The sequence below is a fragment of the Orbicella franksi genome, chromosome 2, assembly GCF_964199315.1.
Source record: "Orbicella franksi chromosome 2, jaOrbFran1.1, whole genome shotgun sequence".
In the NCBI taxonomy this organism is placed as follows: Eukaryota; Metazoa; Cnidaria; class Anthozoa; order Scleractinia; family Merulinidae; genus Orbicella; species Orbicella franksi.
The window spans coordinates 12,132,561-12,152,011 of NC_138146.1; the positions used below are offsets into that span (position 1 = coordinate 12,132,561).

Below are 19,451 nucleotides of genomic sequence, written 5' to 3' on the forward strand. Positions count from 1 at the left end.
GGCCAGCTATCTTCATCAAGAACAAAACTAAGCGAATGGAAACCTTTTTCGTCAATAAGGATACTTGTAATGTTTTATTTTCCTTTTAGATTGACCTTCTGATTAACTTTTGCAAACATTTGCAGTTAAATCAAAATAGACGCTGCTTTTGGTACATTTTAATGTTATGCAAATATATTTCGATCGCCGGCACGTGCATATCGATCGCCCGAAACTGATTCTCCTTCCGCCTTCTGTATGTTACTTTTTGAAGGTTACAACTGTAGCACACATTATTCGTTCAATATCGGCAGTTTTAACTTTTGTGGAACACCCATGGCCACAACCAAACTTGATTTCAAGTAAAAAAAACATTTTGAAACGTGAAGTTTGAGTAAACAATCGATTACAGTTGCATCCGTCATGTTTGGCGTAAATATTCGAACACAACCATTTCATGTAATCAGGTATACTCTACTTTAAAAACAACCGTCTCATCGCAGCATTTCTTGAAATCCTGGTCTGAGACCAGGTAATGCCGATAACAAAGCGCGAGCAGTTGACGAAACTTCATGATCAACTGTCGAAACGTTGTACTTGTGGAATAGGCAAGATGATTCAACCTTTGTATTTCTTACCCGTCTGCTTGCAGTTCTTATGGATACAGTTCCCCTGTCTTTTACCACCAGATTTATAGATAAATCGTTCGTTTCCTATCACTTAATATGGCACATACCTCTGAATAAAACACATACTGTGACATCATTTTTCTTGGAGTGTTCCAACAGGCGTTCGCCAATTGCAAAACGTAAGCAGCAAGACAGAAAACTACAAAGGCTTCTTCGTCAATCGCACTACGCTGTCCAGATTTCTTTCTTACAAAGTTTCCAGACTTCGCTCTCTTTTAAAATTCCAAGACTTCGCCGTTCTGTAGGCCAGTCCGAATAACTTTCATGGCCTTAGTTGAGTAAGTACTTGACTTTGTTTGGTGGTCCCAGTTCGGACATATGTGGATTGCGTGACAATCGGCCACTGTTCCAAACAAGTCGCTATCTGACGTTTTGCAAAGTGAGTGAAGATGGCAACGTGGACCTCGAGGGGAGGGAGAAACCCATATAAGAAGGACGGGGGTGCTCCTGAAAAATTTTGATCCCCTAAAATCCCCTAAGAGGTACCAAGATCCTGTTTTTTCTCCTCTAAAAGACACCATTTCTTACATAACACATTATCTCCACGCGTCATATTTTTTTCGGCTCAATACCCTAAAAGGCGTAGCAAAAGCTCCCGCTTTGGACCTTTTGAGGCTGAACACCCTGAGGGCTACTAAAACTTCATTTTTAACCCCTAAAAGGTACGACGAGCTCCCCCGCCCCGGGGGCGAGGGGGCGTGGACAGGGAATCCAAACTGCTCCTTACTCGCCTCGTGTAGGCCGGGTGTTTTCTCTATGTCTGGTTGAAAAAATGGAAACTACAGTCGATCCTGCACAACCATCTCTCCACAAAGGACCACCTCTCTGCAACGGCCACTTTTTTTATTCCGGCGGACGGTCACTCTTATTTTAATCTCTCTACAACGGCCACCTCTCGACAACAGCAACAGCCACTAAAACACGTCCCAACTGCCAAAAAAACCTTTTCACAACGGCCAGCTAATCAACAACTGACGAACGCTGTCTACAAAACCGCATTTTTTATTGGACATGGTCACGAAACTTGATCCATGCCGCAGGTCTTTGGTCTCTATTTCTGTTTGGTTTCTGTCTTATTGATATATTTTGATCGTGTTACGAATTTACATGTTACACTAAGCCTTTTTTAAGATAAAAATGTTGAAACCCAAGAAAATATCGGTGTCATATTTCACCCCTACTGATGCCGCTCCATAACGGCGACTTTCCTCTGTCCCCAAAGTGGCCGTTGTAGAAAGTATCGACTTTATTACCGTTAATAAAAAAAACACACCCTTCCTATTGAACTTTAAAATACAGGTATATTGCTCCAGGTTTTTGGTGTAGAAATGCACCTAGGAGAAACTAGTCTTAAATGGGTACGTGTTGAGAATTTACGTACATATTCACTCCTGTTACCGGTTCTTATTTAAACCTATATAAACTATACAGTCGAACGTCTACTAACGGTCACCTCTCCACTGTGAACCCCTCTCTACAACAGACACATTTTTTTGTTCCGGTGGACAGTCCATACATTCCTCTGAAATGCGCAAAATAAGGCTACAATACATAATGCCTAACTATTTTATACCGCCTAATTATTGATGGGAAGTCCGCTAGATCAATAATTGTGAATTCTCACGGTAAAATAAAGGAGAATTTTAGTTCTTCTGCGTGTCCGATTTTTGGAAAGCGCCCATATTATTGTCTATATAGTTTAGCAGAGGGCAACAGGAGTGAATATGTATGTAAACTCACACCGCGTATCTCAGATCTGATGCCCTCTAGGCCTCCTTCGTCCTTTTTGTATTCCAGCCCTATCCCGGTGCATTTCTATTCAAAAAGTACGAACGACAAACATGTATTTTAAAGGTAAAGAGGAAATGTGTTTGCACAACTTTTGTGAACGCGGTAATACTTTCCATTAATCTACGTAGACATGCCGTGATAGCAGGACCCGCGCACGGCTCTGTCAGTTCGTCGAGTTCTGTCCTCTTGCAGAATTAAACAACACCCCCTTCCCCCTACATCCTTCAATTTCGTCCAAAAATGTTTATTTAGGCTGACAGTGCGAACCACGTTACTTGCACGAGCAAACAGTTTCACTCGCCGCCATCTTCACCCACTTTGGAAACTTTGCAAGTGGCCGTTTGTCACGCAATCCACATTTGCCATATGGTCTGAACTGGGACCACCAAACAAAGTCAAGAACTTACTCAACTAACACCATGACAATTATTCGGACTGGCCAACAGAACGGCGAAGTCTTGGAATTTAAAAAAAAAATCCGAAGTCTGGAAACTTTGTAAGAAAGAAATCTGGACAGCGTAGTGCGATTGACGAAGAAGCCTCTGTGGTTTTATTGTCTTGCTGCTTACTTTTTGTGGCCGCGGGCAACTGTTGGAACACCCCAAGAAAAGTATGTGTTTTATTCAGAGGTATGTACTATATTAGCTAAAGAAACCAACCATTCATTTATAAATCTGGTGGTAACAGACAGGTGCAATTGTATCCATAAGAATTGCAAGCACAGGGGTAAGAAATACAAAGCTTGAATCATCTTGCTTATTCCACAAGTACAACGTTTCGACAGTTGGTCGTGAAGTTTCGTCAACTGCTCGCGCTTTGTTATCGGCATTACCTGGTCTCAGACCAGGATTTCAAGAAATGCTGCGATGAGACGGTTGTTTTTAAAGTAAAGTGTACCTGTTTACATGAAATGGTTGTGTTCGAATATTTACGCCAAACATGATGGATGCAACTGTAACCGATTGTTTACTCAAACTTCACGTTTCAAAATGTTTATTTTCACTTAAAGACAAGCTCGGCTGTGGTCACGGGTGTTCCACAAAAGTTAAAACTGCCGATATTGAACGAATAATGTGTGCTACAGTTGTAACCTTCAAAAAGAAACATACAGTAGGCTGAGGGAAAAACATTTCCCGGCGATATGCACGTGCCGGTGATCGAAATAGATTTGCATAGCATTAAAATGTACCAAAAGCAGCGTCTATTTTGATTTAACTGCAAATGTTTGCAAAAGTTAATCATGTGGTCAATCTAAAAGGAACTTGAAAAAAAAAACAGATCACAAGTATCGTTATTGACGAAAAAGGTTTTCATTCGCTTATTTTTGTTCTTGATGAAGATAGCTGGCCAAGTTCCATGTTGGTTTCGCGAATGACGAATTTACAAAAATGTACCACACGTTTATGTCTCTCGACGGGTTATTTTTTTCGGGCCGCGGAAGAGACTTTCACACAACATAATATAGAGTATGGGCTTTCAGAAAATTTTAGTTTCGACTTCAAATTCAATGCACCAGTGGGCTTTTGATGGTATTGAAATTAGCTAAAATTAGCCATTTCGCTCACGAGCTTCGATGAAGGTACTTTTATCGGTCTAAAATATTATTAAACTTGGAGCTTTTACTAGTCAAATTAATACTTTAGAAACAGCAAGACATGCACTATGAGCTACCCAAAGTATATTGGTAGATATCATCTCGTTGATCTGTACGAGCGAAAAGAAAATGCACAATTTTCGGCCATTTTTGGCGGCGTCAGGCAGCTAAAATGGCGATTTTCAAACTTTCCTCGATTTCGAAAAAACTAAAGCGCTTCAGGACCTTTGAATGGTATTTTCGAAAACAACTCACTACAGAGGCTATTTGGGAAAAATATGAAGAAATCGAAAATTTCGCGACTGTCATCTCATTCTCGGTATTTACAGGAACTGGCTCTTAAGGGAGCCGACTTAAAAGCACCGCACAAACCCATTGTTTAAATAATAAACATTTCTGCAACTTCACAGTAATAATAATAACAATAACAACAACAACAACAACGACAATCACAATAACAATAATAACGGGCATCCGTCAGTCTCGAGAGACTATTGATACGCACTCTGGGTGTTAGTATATACTATCAAGCCAACTGAGAGCTGGTCACGTTGAGAGTTCGTAATACACCCGTAGATGATGAAGAATGCAAGTGAATATATGAAAGATCATATATTTGAACTTCATCTGCGGGTATATTACGAACTCTCAACGTGACCAGCTCTCAGTGGGCTGGATAGCTCAGTTGGTAGACACTAAGGTCATGGGTTCGAATCCCGTTCAGGCCTGAATGTTTTTCAGACTTTAATTTTACAACTGCTTAAGTTGTGTATAACTGTGATGATCAATCATATCTTCATGTATCTGTTCTTTAATTCATGTTTTTGTGTCTAGTATCTGAGTTAGTCGTTGCGAAGATTTCTTAAGAATGGTTTGTAGATGGCACGTAAGCCATTCAGAGACACAGTGGCGAAAACAAACCCACTTGCAAGCCAATTTACCACGGAAAAAAGTATATTATTTGCCTGCCTAGGGTCGGTCCGATAAGGAAAAACTGTGACCTCGACCTTGAAAATGCTGCAATATCATGTTTGTCTTTTCCATCTAAGTTAGTAGTTGTTGATATCATATTAATTGATACCAGGCTAGTATTGCTAATGTTTTCAACAGCTATTTCGTTTCTATTGGATCAAAACTTGTACGCACAATGAGCTACGATACTTAACGCTAACAAATCATATAGGGAATTTTTAGGCCAATTACTGTGCAGTAATTTTTATCTTGGTCCTCTTACACGAGGAGATAAACAAGAGAAGATAAATGATCTTAATTCAAACAAAGCAAATGGTCTAAACAGTATGTCATGAATAAAAGCCAAAAAGCAACAAACCCCACAAGAAAAAGATCCGTAATACCAGTAAGGCTGCCAGATTTGGGTTTCCATATAACGGACCTGCTGCACGCGCTTGGTCTGGTTAAGGGAGTCAGGAAATGTGCAAGCAGCATGGACGAGAACTTGTTCATTCGGCATATAGCGTACTACACGTCAGGTTACTAGTGAATGACAAATAAACGAGCATTAATAAAGTGTATTATCGTTTGTCTCACGATGTAGTCACTTGAGATGTAGATCGCGATCTACATCTCAAGTGACTATATCGTGAGACAAACGATAATACACTTTATTATTGCATCTACCACGATGAATAACAACAACCTTTTCCTCGACAAACGAGCATTACATTGAAATTGAATTCACTCAAATTGTTCTTTTATTGTCATGATTGATTTTAAATTGTTAGTATTTGCTGATCAGTGGGTAAAGCTTGCGCATATGCGTGATACCTTTTAGTGGGAAATATAAGGATTTTGCCTGAACTCATACAACAAAATGAACACTGTGTGGTGAATGATGTATGACTTCATCTGCATGATTAGATGTGCTATTTTTTTTCTTGTAGTTATTTTATGATTTGGAACCTTGTCTGAAGCCCTTCTATGACGGATGTGTCGATAATAGAAACAACTGGCAGTCGTTGGCGGACAAGAATAATGAAGAAGGTGCGGTCACGGGCATTATTTTCAGGTTTGGTACGCTTTCGGCGGCATACCGTGAGAGTTGGCTAGTTGGCTAGAGACAAGCGAAGTAAAATGCCCATGGCGAGACCAAATGAGTGCTTACAAAAGGTCCAGTTGGGTGCAACCAGTTAGGAATCTTCGTTTGGTCGCACCATCGGTCTTTTGGCTCGACTAAGTTACGCAAAAATACGGCCATGGCTAGACCAAACTCGCCAGATATGCCGCCGAAGCGTACCAAAGAACTACGATTAGGTTGAAAAATCCGGCCAGATTATGTCAGTGACTTGACGAGTCAGCCGGAAAGTAAACGATGCTTATGATCGGAATAGGAGACACAAAGCAGAGAATTAACTCTGAGGTCTAAGTGCTGAGTAGTCCCTCTTTCGCTTAGTCCGTCGAGCGAGACCGTAAATAAACCGTGAAGAACTCGCACTTCTTACCCCCAGAATTTCGCGCGGGCATTTTTTTCTCGCGGTTTTCTTTCGCTTCACGCACGACGGACTAAGCGAAACGGAGGGACTACTCGAAGTCTAATCCGAGCGGCACGACTTGATTGTAAGGAGCACTTCTAAGTTAAAATCAGGATTTGGGCAGTCTATTTTTCTCCACGTGCTCTGAGTTTTAAACAGAACGAAACACTTTGGACAACATTGAAGATACCAATTGTTTCTTTTTATCTTGTAGCAATGAACGAATCAAGGGAAACATCCTTCAGTGGAGACAAGAACGAAGCAAATAACAATACGAGAAATTCAGCTGCACAGAAAGTTGATAAACTAATTACTTTAGAAAGTAAGATATCCGAGACGAAAGATTCAACAAGTGAGGCAAACAACAAGAACAACAGGGATAAGAAATCAAAGACATGCTGTATTCTGTGAACAAAGCTTTCTTTTTTCATTAAACAATTGATGAAAATTGTTACTTAACTTGATGGTCGTTTTGTTTTGTCTCCTTTCAAAAATTTCAATGGCTCAGAGAGTATTCTTTTCATGTATGGAATCGTTTTTGGGATTTGAAGGTTACAAATCTGTAAATATATGAACATTTCGTAATCTAGCCCCCAATAGAAAAAGGAAACAGCTCAGTTAATTTATTTATCCTCTAAAAAATTATTTATGAAAGTGAAGTTGTTGGTGACTTTTTAAATATATTTCTCCAGTACGGATGTGAAATTTAAGGATAAAGGAAAAGCTTTATTTGTAAAAAGAAAGTGACGATCTGTTCTATCTCGAATAAACGTGTGCTTGTGATGAAACTGCTCTTTGTTTTGTATTTATCTGTGGTAATCTCTTCAAAATATATGAACCTATTTTGCCAGACTTAAAAAAATATAGGTTCTTACATGTGGGTTTTTGTTGTATTGCAGGTAGCTGGGAAAGATATGTATATGTTATTTGCCGGCTGAGAGGTCTGTATAGTGAGAAACTCTGAGCGACCATCTATACGAACCGACCCTTAGCCGCCAAACAACGTGCTATTTCTTTTTCCTGTGGTAAATCGGCTTACAAGTGGGTGTGTTTACGCCACTGTCATACAAACCATTCGTAAAAAATCTTCGCAACGACTAACTCAGATGCTAGAGTATATATGAAATAATTCATATTGGAACTTCGGTTCTAGATGAAAGTGAAGAATGATCATCGCAGTAAATTTGCGATGATCATTCTTCACTTTCATCCTTTTAAGGACAATTTCTGTCAGTCGTTGCGAATCACTTGATATTAGGCTTTTTACCGTGGATTAAATAGCAGAAGGCTAGGAAATCCATTAAGGGTATTCCGAGATGTTCCTCACAAATACACCAACGATCAAAGAGATAAACGCGACTAAAATTGACTCATTTTTGTGTTAAAATTGTACGCGGTGATTACGCGCCATTAGAGCGCCGAGCTACAAACAACCAAACAAAACTCTCACAACTTTACAAAAGTCGTTTGAATTTACGTACACTTGTCATTTCAAAGTGAATAGAGATAAACTTCTCAGTGTATATTAATCGTCGATGAAAGTATAAAAATGGCAAAGGTTGACGATTACTGGTAGTTCACTCGCGAAAATTGATTAACAGGACAATTTCACCCGCCGTTTCCCGCCGTTTCCGTGACCGTGGTCAGTTAGTATGTCTAAAGAAGACACACACCGTTTGTACATGGATGAGATGAGATATAATGGGTTTTCAGCGCGTTTTTCTGGTAAAACGCTTTCTCACAATACTCACATTTGAATGGCTTATGCGGTGCATGCGTACGCCTGTGAGTGTTAAGAGTGGAGGTGAGAGTGAATCCTTTTCCACAAATTTCACAACGGTGCGGTCTTTTACCAGTATGTCCGTAAATGTGAGCCTGAAGGTTACCTTTCTGATTGAAGCCTTTGCCACAGTGTTCACACTTGTACAATCGAACAGTAGAGTGAGTTCTCATGTGGTACTTCAGGTGAGTAAGTTGTTTGAAGCCACGACCACACTTGCTACACTTGTGAGGCTTTTCACCAGTGTGAATGTATCGATGTATTTTCATGTCCACTTTCTGATGGAAACCCTTGCCACAAAAATCACAAACAAACGGCTTGTAGTTTGTGTGTGTTCTCATGTGAGTGTTCAAATTGGACGTGCGACTGAAGCACTTTTTGCATATGGAGCACGTATGGGGCTTTACTGCAGCATGAGTCAGTTTGTGACGAGTTAGGTTTCCGAGCTGACGGAAAGCTCTACCGCACACGTCGCAAGGAAAAGGCCTGTCACCAGTGTGGATGCGATTGTGAGTAATTAAAGTGTTGCTTCGACTGAACGAACGTCCACACACCTCGCACTGATATTTCCGTTTGCCTAACGATAATGCTGTTGAGTTTTCAATGGCAGATGATGTCTGAGTACAAGTTGAAATCATTACATCGTCATTGCTTTGACTCCAAAAGCCATGACTACTTAAATAATGGACAAATTCCTCAGTTGTTGTAGTATCAGTGGGTCTGCTTTCTTGATCATTTGAAATAAAATGTTTTGATGAACTGTTCAAGGGAAATTCCTCTTCCTCTTCCGTGGATTCAACCCTTGTTTCTTGTTCAGTTAAAATACGATGTTTTGCAGAGTTACTTAAGGAAACTTCATCTCGCCTGTTCGGAAGACCATGTTTTCTTTCCAACGCGGTGCAATCTATACATTCTTGCGTGATCTTTCTGTTAAACTCCTCGCTGAAACATCGTGGGCTTTTCTTTATAAAGCTAGGCTTCTGATGCAAGTTATATTGGCAACATTTTTCAGTATTAGCTCCGCTGGATACCACTAGGACCTGACTTGTGGCACGCTTACAGTTGGCCTCCTCTCTGGATTGTGAAAGTGGATTGCTGAATTCTGAAGTGGTGTGAACTTCGTTTGAAGACCTTGCATTACAGGTCATTTTCAAAGGTAGAGTGAGAATGGGAACCTTTTCTTGATATGCATCCGGCCAAGTCCGCACTTGGAGAGGTATCTCGGTTACTGTTGTGTTTGGAATACCAGCGTTCACTTGAGGCGTTGGAACAGACGTAAGCCCCTCACTGTTGTATGAAGAAAATGTGAAGTGTCTGGTATCTGGTGCTTTTTCCAGGAAAGACATAACTCTCGTTTTGGAAGGGTTGACTACACGTAGAACCTTTTTCTCCATGGTCACATTTTGTTGTGGTATCTTTTTTGTCCGCCTTGCGTTCATGTCTTTTTTGACCACATTGTCTACTGATTTGCAGTTGGCTTTGTAGCAGGAGGAGCAACCCTGTTGTGGGCTGAAAGCAAACGACGACTTTGAAATATGAGCTAACTTAGGGGCTGAGTGATCATTTGGTCTGTCTTCAGGGATGAAATCCAGAAAATAGTTGGGTATCTTGACTATAGGTTCTTCGTCATTTTCTAGCTCCATGGTCATCTTCAAGCTCTTGAGCGTTTCGGGTGCTGGTGTTATGAAAAACTGCACTCTGGAAAATCTTCGTTTAGAATCAACTGAATTAAAGTTAAATGTTCTTTCCATTTCTTGTTTATCTTTATAGATTACCTTTAAGGAGACAGCTGCATTGTCATTGCTTCCCGAGGAAGCGCAAGGATGGACGTTGCTTTGCTGCAATTGGGCTTCTCTCGTGGTCTTCAATTCATGAGGAGAACCCGGGGAAATATTTTGGAACCGCCAAGGCAAAAAAACTTTTGCATTATAATTCACAAGCTGTCTTTCTGGACCACTCTTAAATTGTGTATTAGTGTCATTGTAAGTGTGACTACTGAGGGCCATTGGCAAATAATGCTCCCCAGAAGTGGTGCTTAGCAATGATGGCATTCCATGGTTAATCATGTCGCTGGCAATCGACTCATCGTGTTCTCGAGTTCGTTTCGTTCTTCTGATTGTTGTGAAAGACAGGGATTTGGGGTCACTAATGTGTGGTTGACATCTTCCTACAGACAGGTTGCCAGTGTATTCTGGTTTTGAATACTGGTTCTTGAAATCATCGCAATTACGAAAGTCATTTCTAAGTTCCTCTGATGAACAAATAGAAACTGTCTCGTGTTGATTTAATGGCTCGCTTTTTGTCTCAAATTCCACATTTCTTGGTGTCATGGGTGCCACTTGTTCGTGTGTTTCATGATCTCGTTGAAATAAAATGGATGGCCCACTTTCACTTGAAATATTACAGTGGTTTGGTGATCCTGTGTAGAGAGGAATCTTTAAGGGATACATATCGTCTTCGTTTGTCACACAACTGTTGCTCCAAGCGCCATTTAGATTGGCAGAATCAAATTCTCGACTTTTCCCCAGTTTTGTGTACCCTTGTTGTTCGGTATTTTGTTTTCCATCGGACCAGCTCAAATCTTTCCCTTCTTTTTGAACATCAAAACACCTTGGTCCTGTGCTGTTGCTTTCAATCGCAATGAAAGCCCCCATATGTTCTCTTTGGCTTGGCACTTTACTCTTGATCGGTTGTTTTTGTTGCTGTCGCAGAACAGGATAAGGCGAGACTCTGGAGGACAGTTTTTTCCCGACAGATTCAATCTTAGTTGGCTGTGGGTGATTTAAACTCAATAGTACTTCCTTGTCGCGGAACGAGGTCGAGGACATATCTGTTTTAAGAGAGAAAGCAGAAGTTATCTTGATGTTCAAAGAATTCTTTTCTTCTGTTCGCGAAGTATCATTGACAAATGGTCCTTGAGTTATGACTGTGGCTCGTCTGTAATGCTTTCCTTGCTCTCCAAGCTGAAGACATGCCTCATCCATTGCTGAGAACCATGTTAAATGATCTCCAGAACAAACTCCTGAAGCAACACCGTCTCTCCACACGTGACCTCTCTTCCCGGGTCTGAAATATCTACCATTACCGCTGATTGAATGACAGTCAGTCTTTTTGTTTTCACTGTTTGATCCAGTTCTTTCAAGTTTCTTGACTTTATTTCTCTGAAGACCATAGTTAATGTCATCTACCTTCTTTACCCGCCTTGAAAGGCATCCTCTTTCTTCCTCTTGGTTACTTAAAGAGCTCCCTAATTGGTATAATAAGGAGAGATGATCTAACTTTTATTTATGAAAACTATTCTTTCTCCTGTGTTAAGTCACTATAAAAGCCACTTTAACTAGACGATTCGCCGGAGACCTTGAGCTACTGTTGTTCTTTTAATTCCAAGCTTTTTCCGATGGCATCATCAGAGAATGTAAAGAAAATCTTTCATTGTGCGTAATATAAAAAGCAATGTAGGTGACACGAATAATTAGAATATATACAAGGACAATGAGTTTTTACAAATGTGGCGATGGCAACACACAATCACATAGAAAATTACTAATGAGTAGTAGCGAGAACAAAAGATCTAAGTAGTCCTGTTTAAAATAAAAGGACTCTGAGTTCAATACATTCCTTTCGGGAATTAAGTTCGGGCTTACACTTTTGGATATGAAGCAGTTCGAATAGTCGTAATTTGACGGGGTCGTTTTATTGTACGATTATTTCGAAATCAATACTTTGCTTGCTAATTGTCCTTTGGCACGTTCGGATGTGTTTTGTACGAACAAATTGTCATTGTTCAAGTGCTCTCTTACGTGATCATGTATAAAATCGTGTGGTGCTTCCGATGTAGAGTTTTTTACATCACTTGCTCTGATTTGATACACAGATAACCCAGTTTGTTCTTACATATTTTAGGTGCAAAAGCTGAATCCAGTGGCTCCATGTTCTTCGTTTGAGAATCTTGCAACAGGTACTGCTGTTGCCAACGTTCTAGGAATGACCTACAAACAAAAATTCAGATTGTTACATGTCGAAAACCGTATACCATTTTTATGTCCCATTTTTTATGTCCCATTTTTAATTGTCAATTTTGACTTCTTCTAAAGTTAAGCTTCCTTTGAAGGGGTAGTTTTTCACAGACACTGAAAATATTCCTGATCATCTTGTAAGGCTTTATACTGCAGCTACCTTTTACAACAATTTGAATTTTGCAGAACTGTCTGTTACAAGCGACCCAGATCGGTTTTGTAATACCTAGCGAGCATTTTCATTATACTGCAAGCAAAATTTTTTCTTTTCACAGATCACTTCCTTCACTCATTCTTCTCATTATAACAAAAAAATCTGAACATCAGAAGTGTTAAATATTCCTCTTTTTCTTCTCACATGCAATCGAATTTTTCTACTAATTCGGACATGCATGACTTTCTGAAGAGCTAAAGCTGAGTGGAGGAATGAGAGGAAACAGTAACGTCTTCAAAACGCTTTACTTCGAAAACAAATGCGGTGACTTCTCAATTTTCATAGGTTTCTGACACGAGTTGGTCGTTGTCTAACTACAGAAAAAGTTTTTTTAAAAATTGAACATGAAACCACTTCGCCAGCCTGCAACTTATGAATATTCATGACCAAATCGACAATTAACGACCACTGCGGGCACACAGAATTCACTCAACGGGTTACGCTCGAGCCAAATTGCAATTGATTTTCTGCTGGAAATCAAGTTACTTTGCTGCTGAAATCACTCAATTTACTCACCAAATGAATTGTTTAACTGGCCATGATATCTATTCATAGATATCACGATACTGATGGTTTAGAAAGCCGTTTGATTTACTCTACAGTTGTAGTCAGCTTTCAAGAGGGAGCCGGGTGTACTGGTGCGTACGACGCAGAAGTTTTTTTTAATCCTAGCACTAACTTGTAAAGATTTTGTTGGGATGTACCCGACATGCACTCGCTATGTGATTCAAGTCTGAAAGGTTATGTCGATGAAAAACGTTAACGACAGTGGTATTCACAATCACGAAATCGCCGAAAGGAAGCCAGTGAGTCAAAAGGTAGCTTTTGACTGTCACGTTTAGGAGGTAAGGGTACCAGAATGCGAAAAACGAGACAGAAACGAGTCTAGTAATTATGAAAAAACGCTGGAGATCTGCCATTTGCTTGCTTAATTCATTTTTTTGAATACAATTCCGATATTCCAAATCATGTCCATGGAACATGGACATGATCAAAACGACTCATTTTACAACTAGGTGTTACGTGTTGAAGTGAAGAGTTACTAAGAATTTGTACAGGAGTGATCGATGTCAACGTTTCATGTTTTGGAAATTCTTCATTCCAAATCCTTTCTATGTTTATTGTCAAATACGAAAAAAAGTAAAACATAATAAGAGACTTAAAATTGGCCGATTTACAAACAAGCAAGAAACTTATTTTCTATAATCTATGACGCACCTTGTTAACAATGGCCAAGTGGCTGAAAAAAATGTTATATTCTTTATCAACTGTAATTACTAAACTGGTACATAACCCGTTTACAAAAACGGGTATTTTTTATAAATACTCATTACAAAAGAAATGGATAGCTATGTTTCTCATTTGAAAGTAACGTTATTTGTGTACGTTATTTCCACCGCTAAACAATTGAAAATAACTGATAAACATGTAAGTGAGTAGTAGTTGATTCGACAATATCTAAGTACAGTGAGAAAGGAATAACGTGGATTCAATAAGTATTTCTTGCTTATGTTGGTTATTAACATAGTGCATAAAGGATTTACAACATCACTGAAAAATAGAAAAAAGAATGACGTGCTAGAATTAACATCAACAAAAAGTCATAAATTTTCCTTTATCCCTTCATCAACGAAATTTCATTTGCTTGCTCCGAGTCAGTATGTATTTTTGAAATAGAATAATCTATACAACAAATAATTAAGAATACTGAAAGAACAAATCAAACCTGACAATTTTTTGGTGTACAGAAGTTTGCGATATGTGGTGATGCGAGTCCCGCAAACAATATTTCAACGGAAATGCTTTTCCTGTTATACATGGCTCGCTAGCTTTTAACATTTTAATATAATATTGTTTCTAGGAGATCACTGGTATTGCGAACTATTTACCAATTATTCCATGTGAGCGCGCTTGGGTATGCAATTTACTGCGCCGATTTAAAAGCTGATATCTACATAAAATTGATATCCACAAAAACTGATATCCATAGCATTAGCTACACCAAAAAAATGTAAAAAGGTGACGGTTAATGTAATTCAGAAAAGTTTTTAACTTGAATTTTGGTGGAAACACTTATCGTGGAATTTTATTGAGTCCTAGTTGTGTTTCGGGCTAATAGAGGGTTATTTTAAAGAAGTATCTTGGCTTTGCGTTGGCATTGGCATGAGAAACTATCCAAATAAAATGTCCCACTCAAAGTAAACGAACTGGTCGGATGACTTGCCGGCTACGATTATTAATAGTCTTGTTCTTTTGCAAGCCATTTTTTTAAAAAATGAACTTTTCTGAGTAAAATCAAACTATTTTGACTTTATTTTAGCAATCGTCAGGGAGTCTTTTGCATGCTACCTTCTGCGTATAACGTTGCATCTGTTATGCATAGCGTGTGGCCACCAAGACTCGGGTATAAGTTGTGAGAAAATGAGAGTGCTGCTTAAATGCTGCAGTGTTTACTGGTGCTTCTATCCTTACTTCTCCAGTGCTAAAATCTCGTAGCAGTAGATGCTACGAGAAAATGAATACTTTCTCCTTTGGATTTTGAACAAAATTGAGTCTGGTATTTTTGTCTCGGTAAACGCAGTACAATGGGTAAAAAGACGGGATGATCTGAATTTGACAAACGCCGAAATGCTTGTGCACGATTAACAAAGGTTTTTGTTCGGTAGATATGTCAAGTAAACAAGAACGTCACAAAACTGGGCTTAATTGTTCCTGATTTTACAACTTTTGCTACGAATTTTGGATCGATGCATTTTCTTTCATTCGGGATAACCAGCTTAACTTCAAGTGCGAGCTATGTTAAAAACAAAACAATTAAAACATGTTTATTTGCACCGACTTGCTTTTGGATAATACGGTAGATTGTATTTCGTTTTACACCACATGAACCTTTTATAATGTCGAAATAGGAAACTTTCACTTGGCCATGTGAAAACAACTGGGAAACAAAACAGTGCAAAACGCAAGATTTTTTTAAAAAAATTAGTAGGCGAGAAATTTGGTTATAAATGAACGTGTTGCTTGGTACAGAAATCACAACGGACAATTGCTCCCCGAAAATCATAAATACATTTAACATTAATACACGCGCTCGGGCATTTACCAACGAAGACAACATGTGATAAAGGGATTTGTTTATTGACCGTTCTTACGAGTGAACGCGTAGAAAACAACATCTTATGCAAAGGACTGAAAATTGGCACGCTCCCTTTACTTGGTCAGTCGGCAGATGTTTCTTTTGTTAACCTGACAAACACTGCATAAAGTGGGATAAAAAGGCGCTCTTTTGTTCCATAAACAACTTTTTGGCAGCCTTAGCGGCTGTAGTACTAGCCTGCGAAATCGATAACGTTAACAATGAATGTCAAAATCATTGAACTAGACTTTCAAGTCGAGCGTCGTTCAGGAAAACTTCGAGCATGTCGAGCGTCGTTTAGGACAAAAGGTCCTGAAGTTGTATAATGGGAATTGGGACTCGCCAGAGACTCAAGTCTCGCCGAGACTCAAGTTTAATGAAACTGGTTTAAGAGTGTGTCCATGAGAAAACCAGGCAGTAAAGTACAGTACAGTACAGTACAGTACAGATTTTATTAGCACTCCACAAGGGGGCTTTTCAGTACTAATACTACTAAATAAGTTGCATTAAATTAAAATGAAATGAATGAACGTGCCAAGGAATTATAAAAATAATATGAAATCAGGTAGAATTATGTGACAATATTGTATTTTGAAGATAAAATCACGTAAGAGTTTACCTCGTAATCTTCGTTTAAAAACATTCAGAGATTTGCTTAGCTTTTAAGCTAAGAAATCTTAAAAGATTTCTTTCTAAACTATTCCATAATGACACTGTTCGATAGTAGAAAGTCCTTTGTCCTGTAGAGGTCTTAAAAAGAGGAATGTTTAAAAGTTACGAATTTCGAGTCTCACGGCCACTTATCTCCGCTCGCTTTAAAAAGAGCGACGAAAGGTAAGCAGGAGCTTGTCCGGTCATGCATTTAAAAGCAAGCACAACTTCAACGATGATACAGTTGTCATTTATCTGGCAGCCAGCGTAAACCTCTTTTAGGGCTGGAGTCACGTGATCGAACTTTCTGGTGTTACTAATTATTCTGGCAGCGAAGTTCTGTACTGACATTGATTATAATGATTAGAGTGTTTTTATCAAACACATGCTTCATACGGCTAATTTGAGCTGGGCTAGACACGCAGGACGAAACAGTTTTAAGGATGTGATCAGAAAAGGTGAAGTTCGGGTCAAATGTAACGTCGAGGTCTTTGACGACTTTTGCGGGCAAGAGTTCCTTTCTCATCAACAAAAGACGGACGCCAGGGAGTTTATAGGACGCAGCGTGGCCGAGTGGTTAGAGCTCCGGACTTGAAATTCGAAGGTCCCGCTCTGACCACTAAGCTGGAGTTGTTTCTCGGTAGACCCTTGTTCAACTCCTCGGTCATGCTTGTACATAGCCAACTGGTCTGCCTCCTGCCAGTTGGGATTTTTAACCCTGTTATGTTCATTTGCATTATTTGTTTCATCATTTGGTTTCATTGGCCCTGAAAAGCCCCATTGGGGGAGTGGTCAATTAAGATATGTTATGTTATGTTGGAGAGCAGCTGACGACTTCCATACATCATAAGCTTTGTGTTATCTGGATTCAGGAGGAGATGATTGTCAAAACACCAGTTACGAATTCTTAAGAGATTGTCATTAATGTCAAGGATAGTATTAGCCCAGTCTTAAATTGAGAAGGAAATGTGGAGTTTAGTGTCATCAACATAGCTTTCAGATTGACAGTGCTTAAAAACTGATGGTAGATCGTTCACGTAAATACTGAAAAGGAGAGGTCCCAGGATACTCCCTTGTGGTACGGCCCTGTCTATGGGTAATGGATCCGACAATTCCTTGTTTATACGAATGACTTGATGTCTTTGAGATAAGTAACTGTTAAACCAAGTGACGCCCGAAGATGAAATACCGTCGTCTTGTGGTTTCTGAAGTAAAATGTCATGGTTTATCGTGTCGAAGGCCTTACTAATATCCAATAATACTACCGCGGTTATTTTCTTTTTATCTATTCCACCTGGGATAGCTTCGGTCGTGTGCATTAGTGATGTCTCTGACGAGTGGAATTTTATATTTCCACTTTGCGTTACAGACAGCCCTTCATTCGACAACAAGTAAGGCATTAATTGATTTAAAGCATTCTCTCACATCTCTTTTACATAATGGGTAGGAGAGAGATGAGTCTGTAATTGTTAGGTTCCTCGAAGTTACCGTCTTCTAAAATTGGCAGGAAACCTCGGCCATCTTCCAAGAACGTGGGAAAATCCTGGTGGCAAATGAGGCGTTTATTTAAGGTCGGCAGTATAGCTGGGAGACCCTGGAAGGCTGTCTTTAATCACGCGGACAAGAATGTTGTCAATCCCGGGAGATTTGTTTGTTGGCATTGACCGGACAGCACTTGAACACTCTACGAGCTTAAAATTGAATTGATTGGCCTCGGGGTGTTTCCTAGGGACAAAGGGGGGCTTCCAATGATCATAATCACATTGGCTGGCAAGCGAATTAATTTTGTCAACGATCTCTCGGCCAACCGAGGTGAAGAAACGGTTAAACTCGTTTGCCACCGTTCTGTCATCTCTGCTGTAGGATCTCTCGCTGGCAGATTTCTTAGGAATACATGATCGGATTGTTTTCCATAAACAACTTGAATTGTTGGGATTGCTCTTGATTTGATCCGCTTTGTATTCTCGTTCTGCTAGCTTTCGCCATTAGTCCTTTACTTTCATAAGCTCTCTAATTTCATCCGTTATATACGGGTTTGGTCAGTCGCGCAGTTTGATGGTGCTCACAGGTGCGTGTTCGTCCAATACTTCGTTAAATAAGAGATTAAAGGCATGAAGGCTATCGTTAACTTCGTCGAAACAATCAACAACAGACCACGGGATTAGGGAAATGTCGCGGAGGGAAACCTCATGTTGATACTTCTTGAAACTTCTAGCTGTTATAAATGTTGGCTTGGGACGTTGTCGCTTAAGTTTAAGAACAGCATAGACTACATCATGATCGCTAATGGAGACTGGCATGCCCTTTGCAGTTCTTACTAAGTTGTTGTTCGAAGCCAAGATGACATCAAACAGGGTTGCGGATGATTCAGTGACCCTTGTCGGTTCAACTATCATTTGAATTAAATTAAGTGACGTACAAAAATTGAGAAAATCTTACGATGCAGGGTCGGCCGGTTTTAGAAGGTTGCAGTTCAGGTCGCCTAAGATGTAAATAGGTTTATTTAATGACATGGCAGAGATAAAGGCATCGCTAAACTCCTCATCAAAGCAGTCTGTAGACGTTAAAGGAGGCCTATAAGCCGTACATATCAGAAATGACTTACAATTGCCTGCCTGTACTTTGAGCCATAGCTGGTGGAGGCCAGATTCCCCAATAAATGACAACTCGCTCAGTAATTCAACCTTGAGATTATGCTTCACAAATGCACACACGCCCCCTCCAACGTTGTCTAAACGATTAAGGCAAAATATGCTATAGCCTGGAATTTCGATTTCAGAATTAGGGACAGAACTGTCCAGCCAGGTCTCGCTTACTGTTAGGACATCCAGCATTTTAGCCCTGACAGCGTCCTTGAGGAGAATGAAGTGGTTCCTGTTTTTTATAGAGCGAGCATTCAAATGAGCTATTGTGATGTTCTCTTTACGACGTTTCGAAGCGTTCGTGTTGCAGTGCTCATTAGAATTAGTCCATGACAGTCATTCCAGGACTCAGTTCAACGTCACCCGATAGCAAGATGCGTGTGATAGCGAATGAAGCAAAAGAATTCGAGTAGTAAGGCATTTAAGCTTTGAAGAGACCTTTGAGAGTGAAGTTCGCGGTCCTTCGAATT

At 39.7% G+C, this 19,451-nt stretch overlaps 2 protein-coding genes across 3 annotated transcripts in view; one reads left to right on the forward strand and one right to left on the reverse strand.

Annotated features, from left to right (window-relative positions):
* The window catches only part of LOC145479963 (cGMP-specific 3',5'-cyclic phosphodiesterase-like), a 45,152-nt gene extending 37,463 nt beyond the window's left edge, over nt 1-7,689 (forward strand). For both annotated transcript variants that reach the window (XM_081458439.1, XM_081458441.1), the window contains 2 exons: nt 5,955-6,054; nt 6,757-7,689. In XM_081458439.1, the coding sequence (XP_081314565.1) occupies nt 5,955-6,054; nt 6,757-6,953 (297 nt within the window). In that variant the 3' untranslated portion in view covers nt 6,954-7,689. The remainder of the gene's footprint in view (nt 1-5,954; nt 6,055-6,756) is intronic.
* A 138-nt stretch (nt 7,690-7,827) lies between these two features.
* LOC145478005 (uncharacterized) lies at nt 7,828-13,733 on the reverse strand. The gene is made up of 2 exons (XM_081455890.1): nt 12,217-13,733; nt 7,828-11,569 (listed from the first exon to the last, which is right to left on the reverse strand). The coding sequence occupies exons 1-2, from the start codon at nt 12,251-12,253 to the stop codon at nt 8,199-8,201; spliced, it is 3,408 nt and encodes a 1,135-aa protein (XP_081312016.1). The 5' UTR covers nt 12,254-13,733; the 3' UTR covers nt 7,828-8,198.
* Between the last annotated feature and the right edge of the window lie 5,718 nt (nt 13,734-19,451).

Bases quoted from the DNA above. Each gene is read 5' to 3' on its own strand.
- LOC145478005 (XM_081455890.1), bottom strand. From the start codon at position 12,253: ATGGAGCCACTGGATTCAGCTTTTGCACCTAAAATAT. The intron at 11,570-12,216 runs GTAAGAACAAAC...TATACCAATTAG, and splicing joins AGCTTTTGCACCTAAAATAT to GGAGCTCTTTAAGTAACCAA.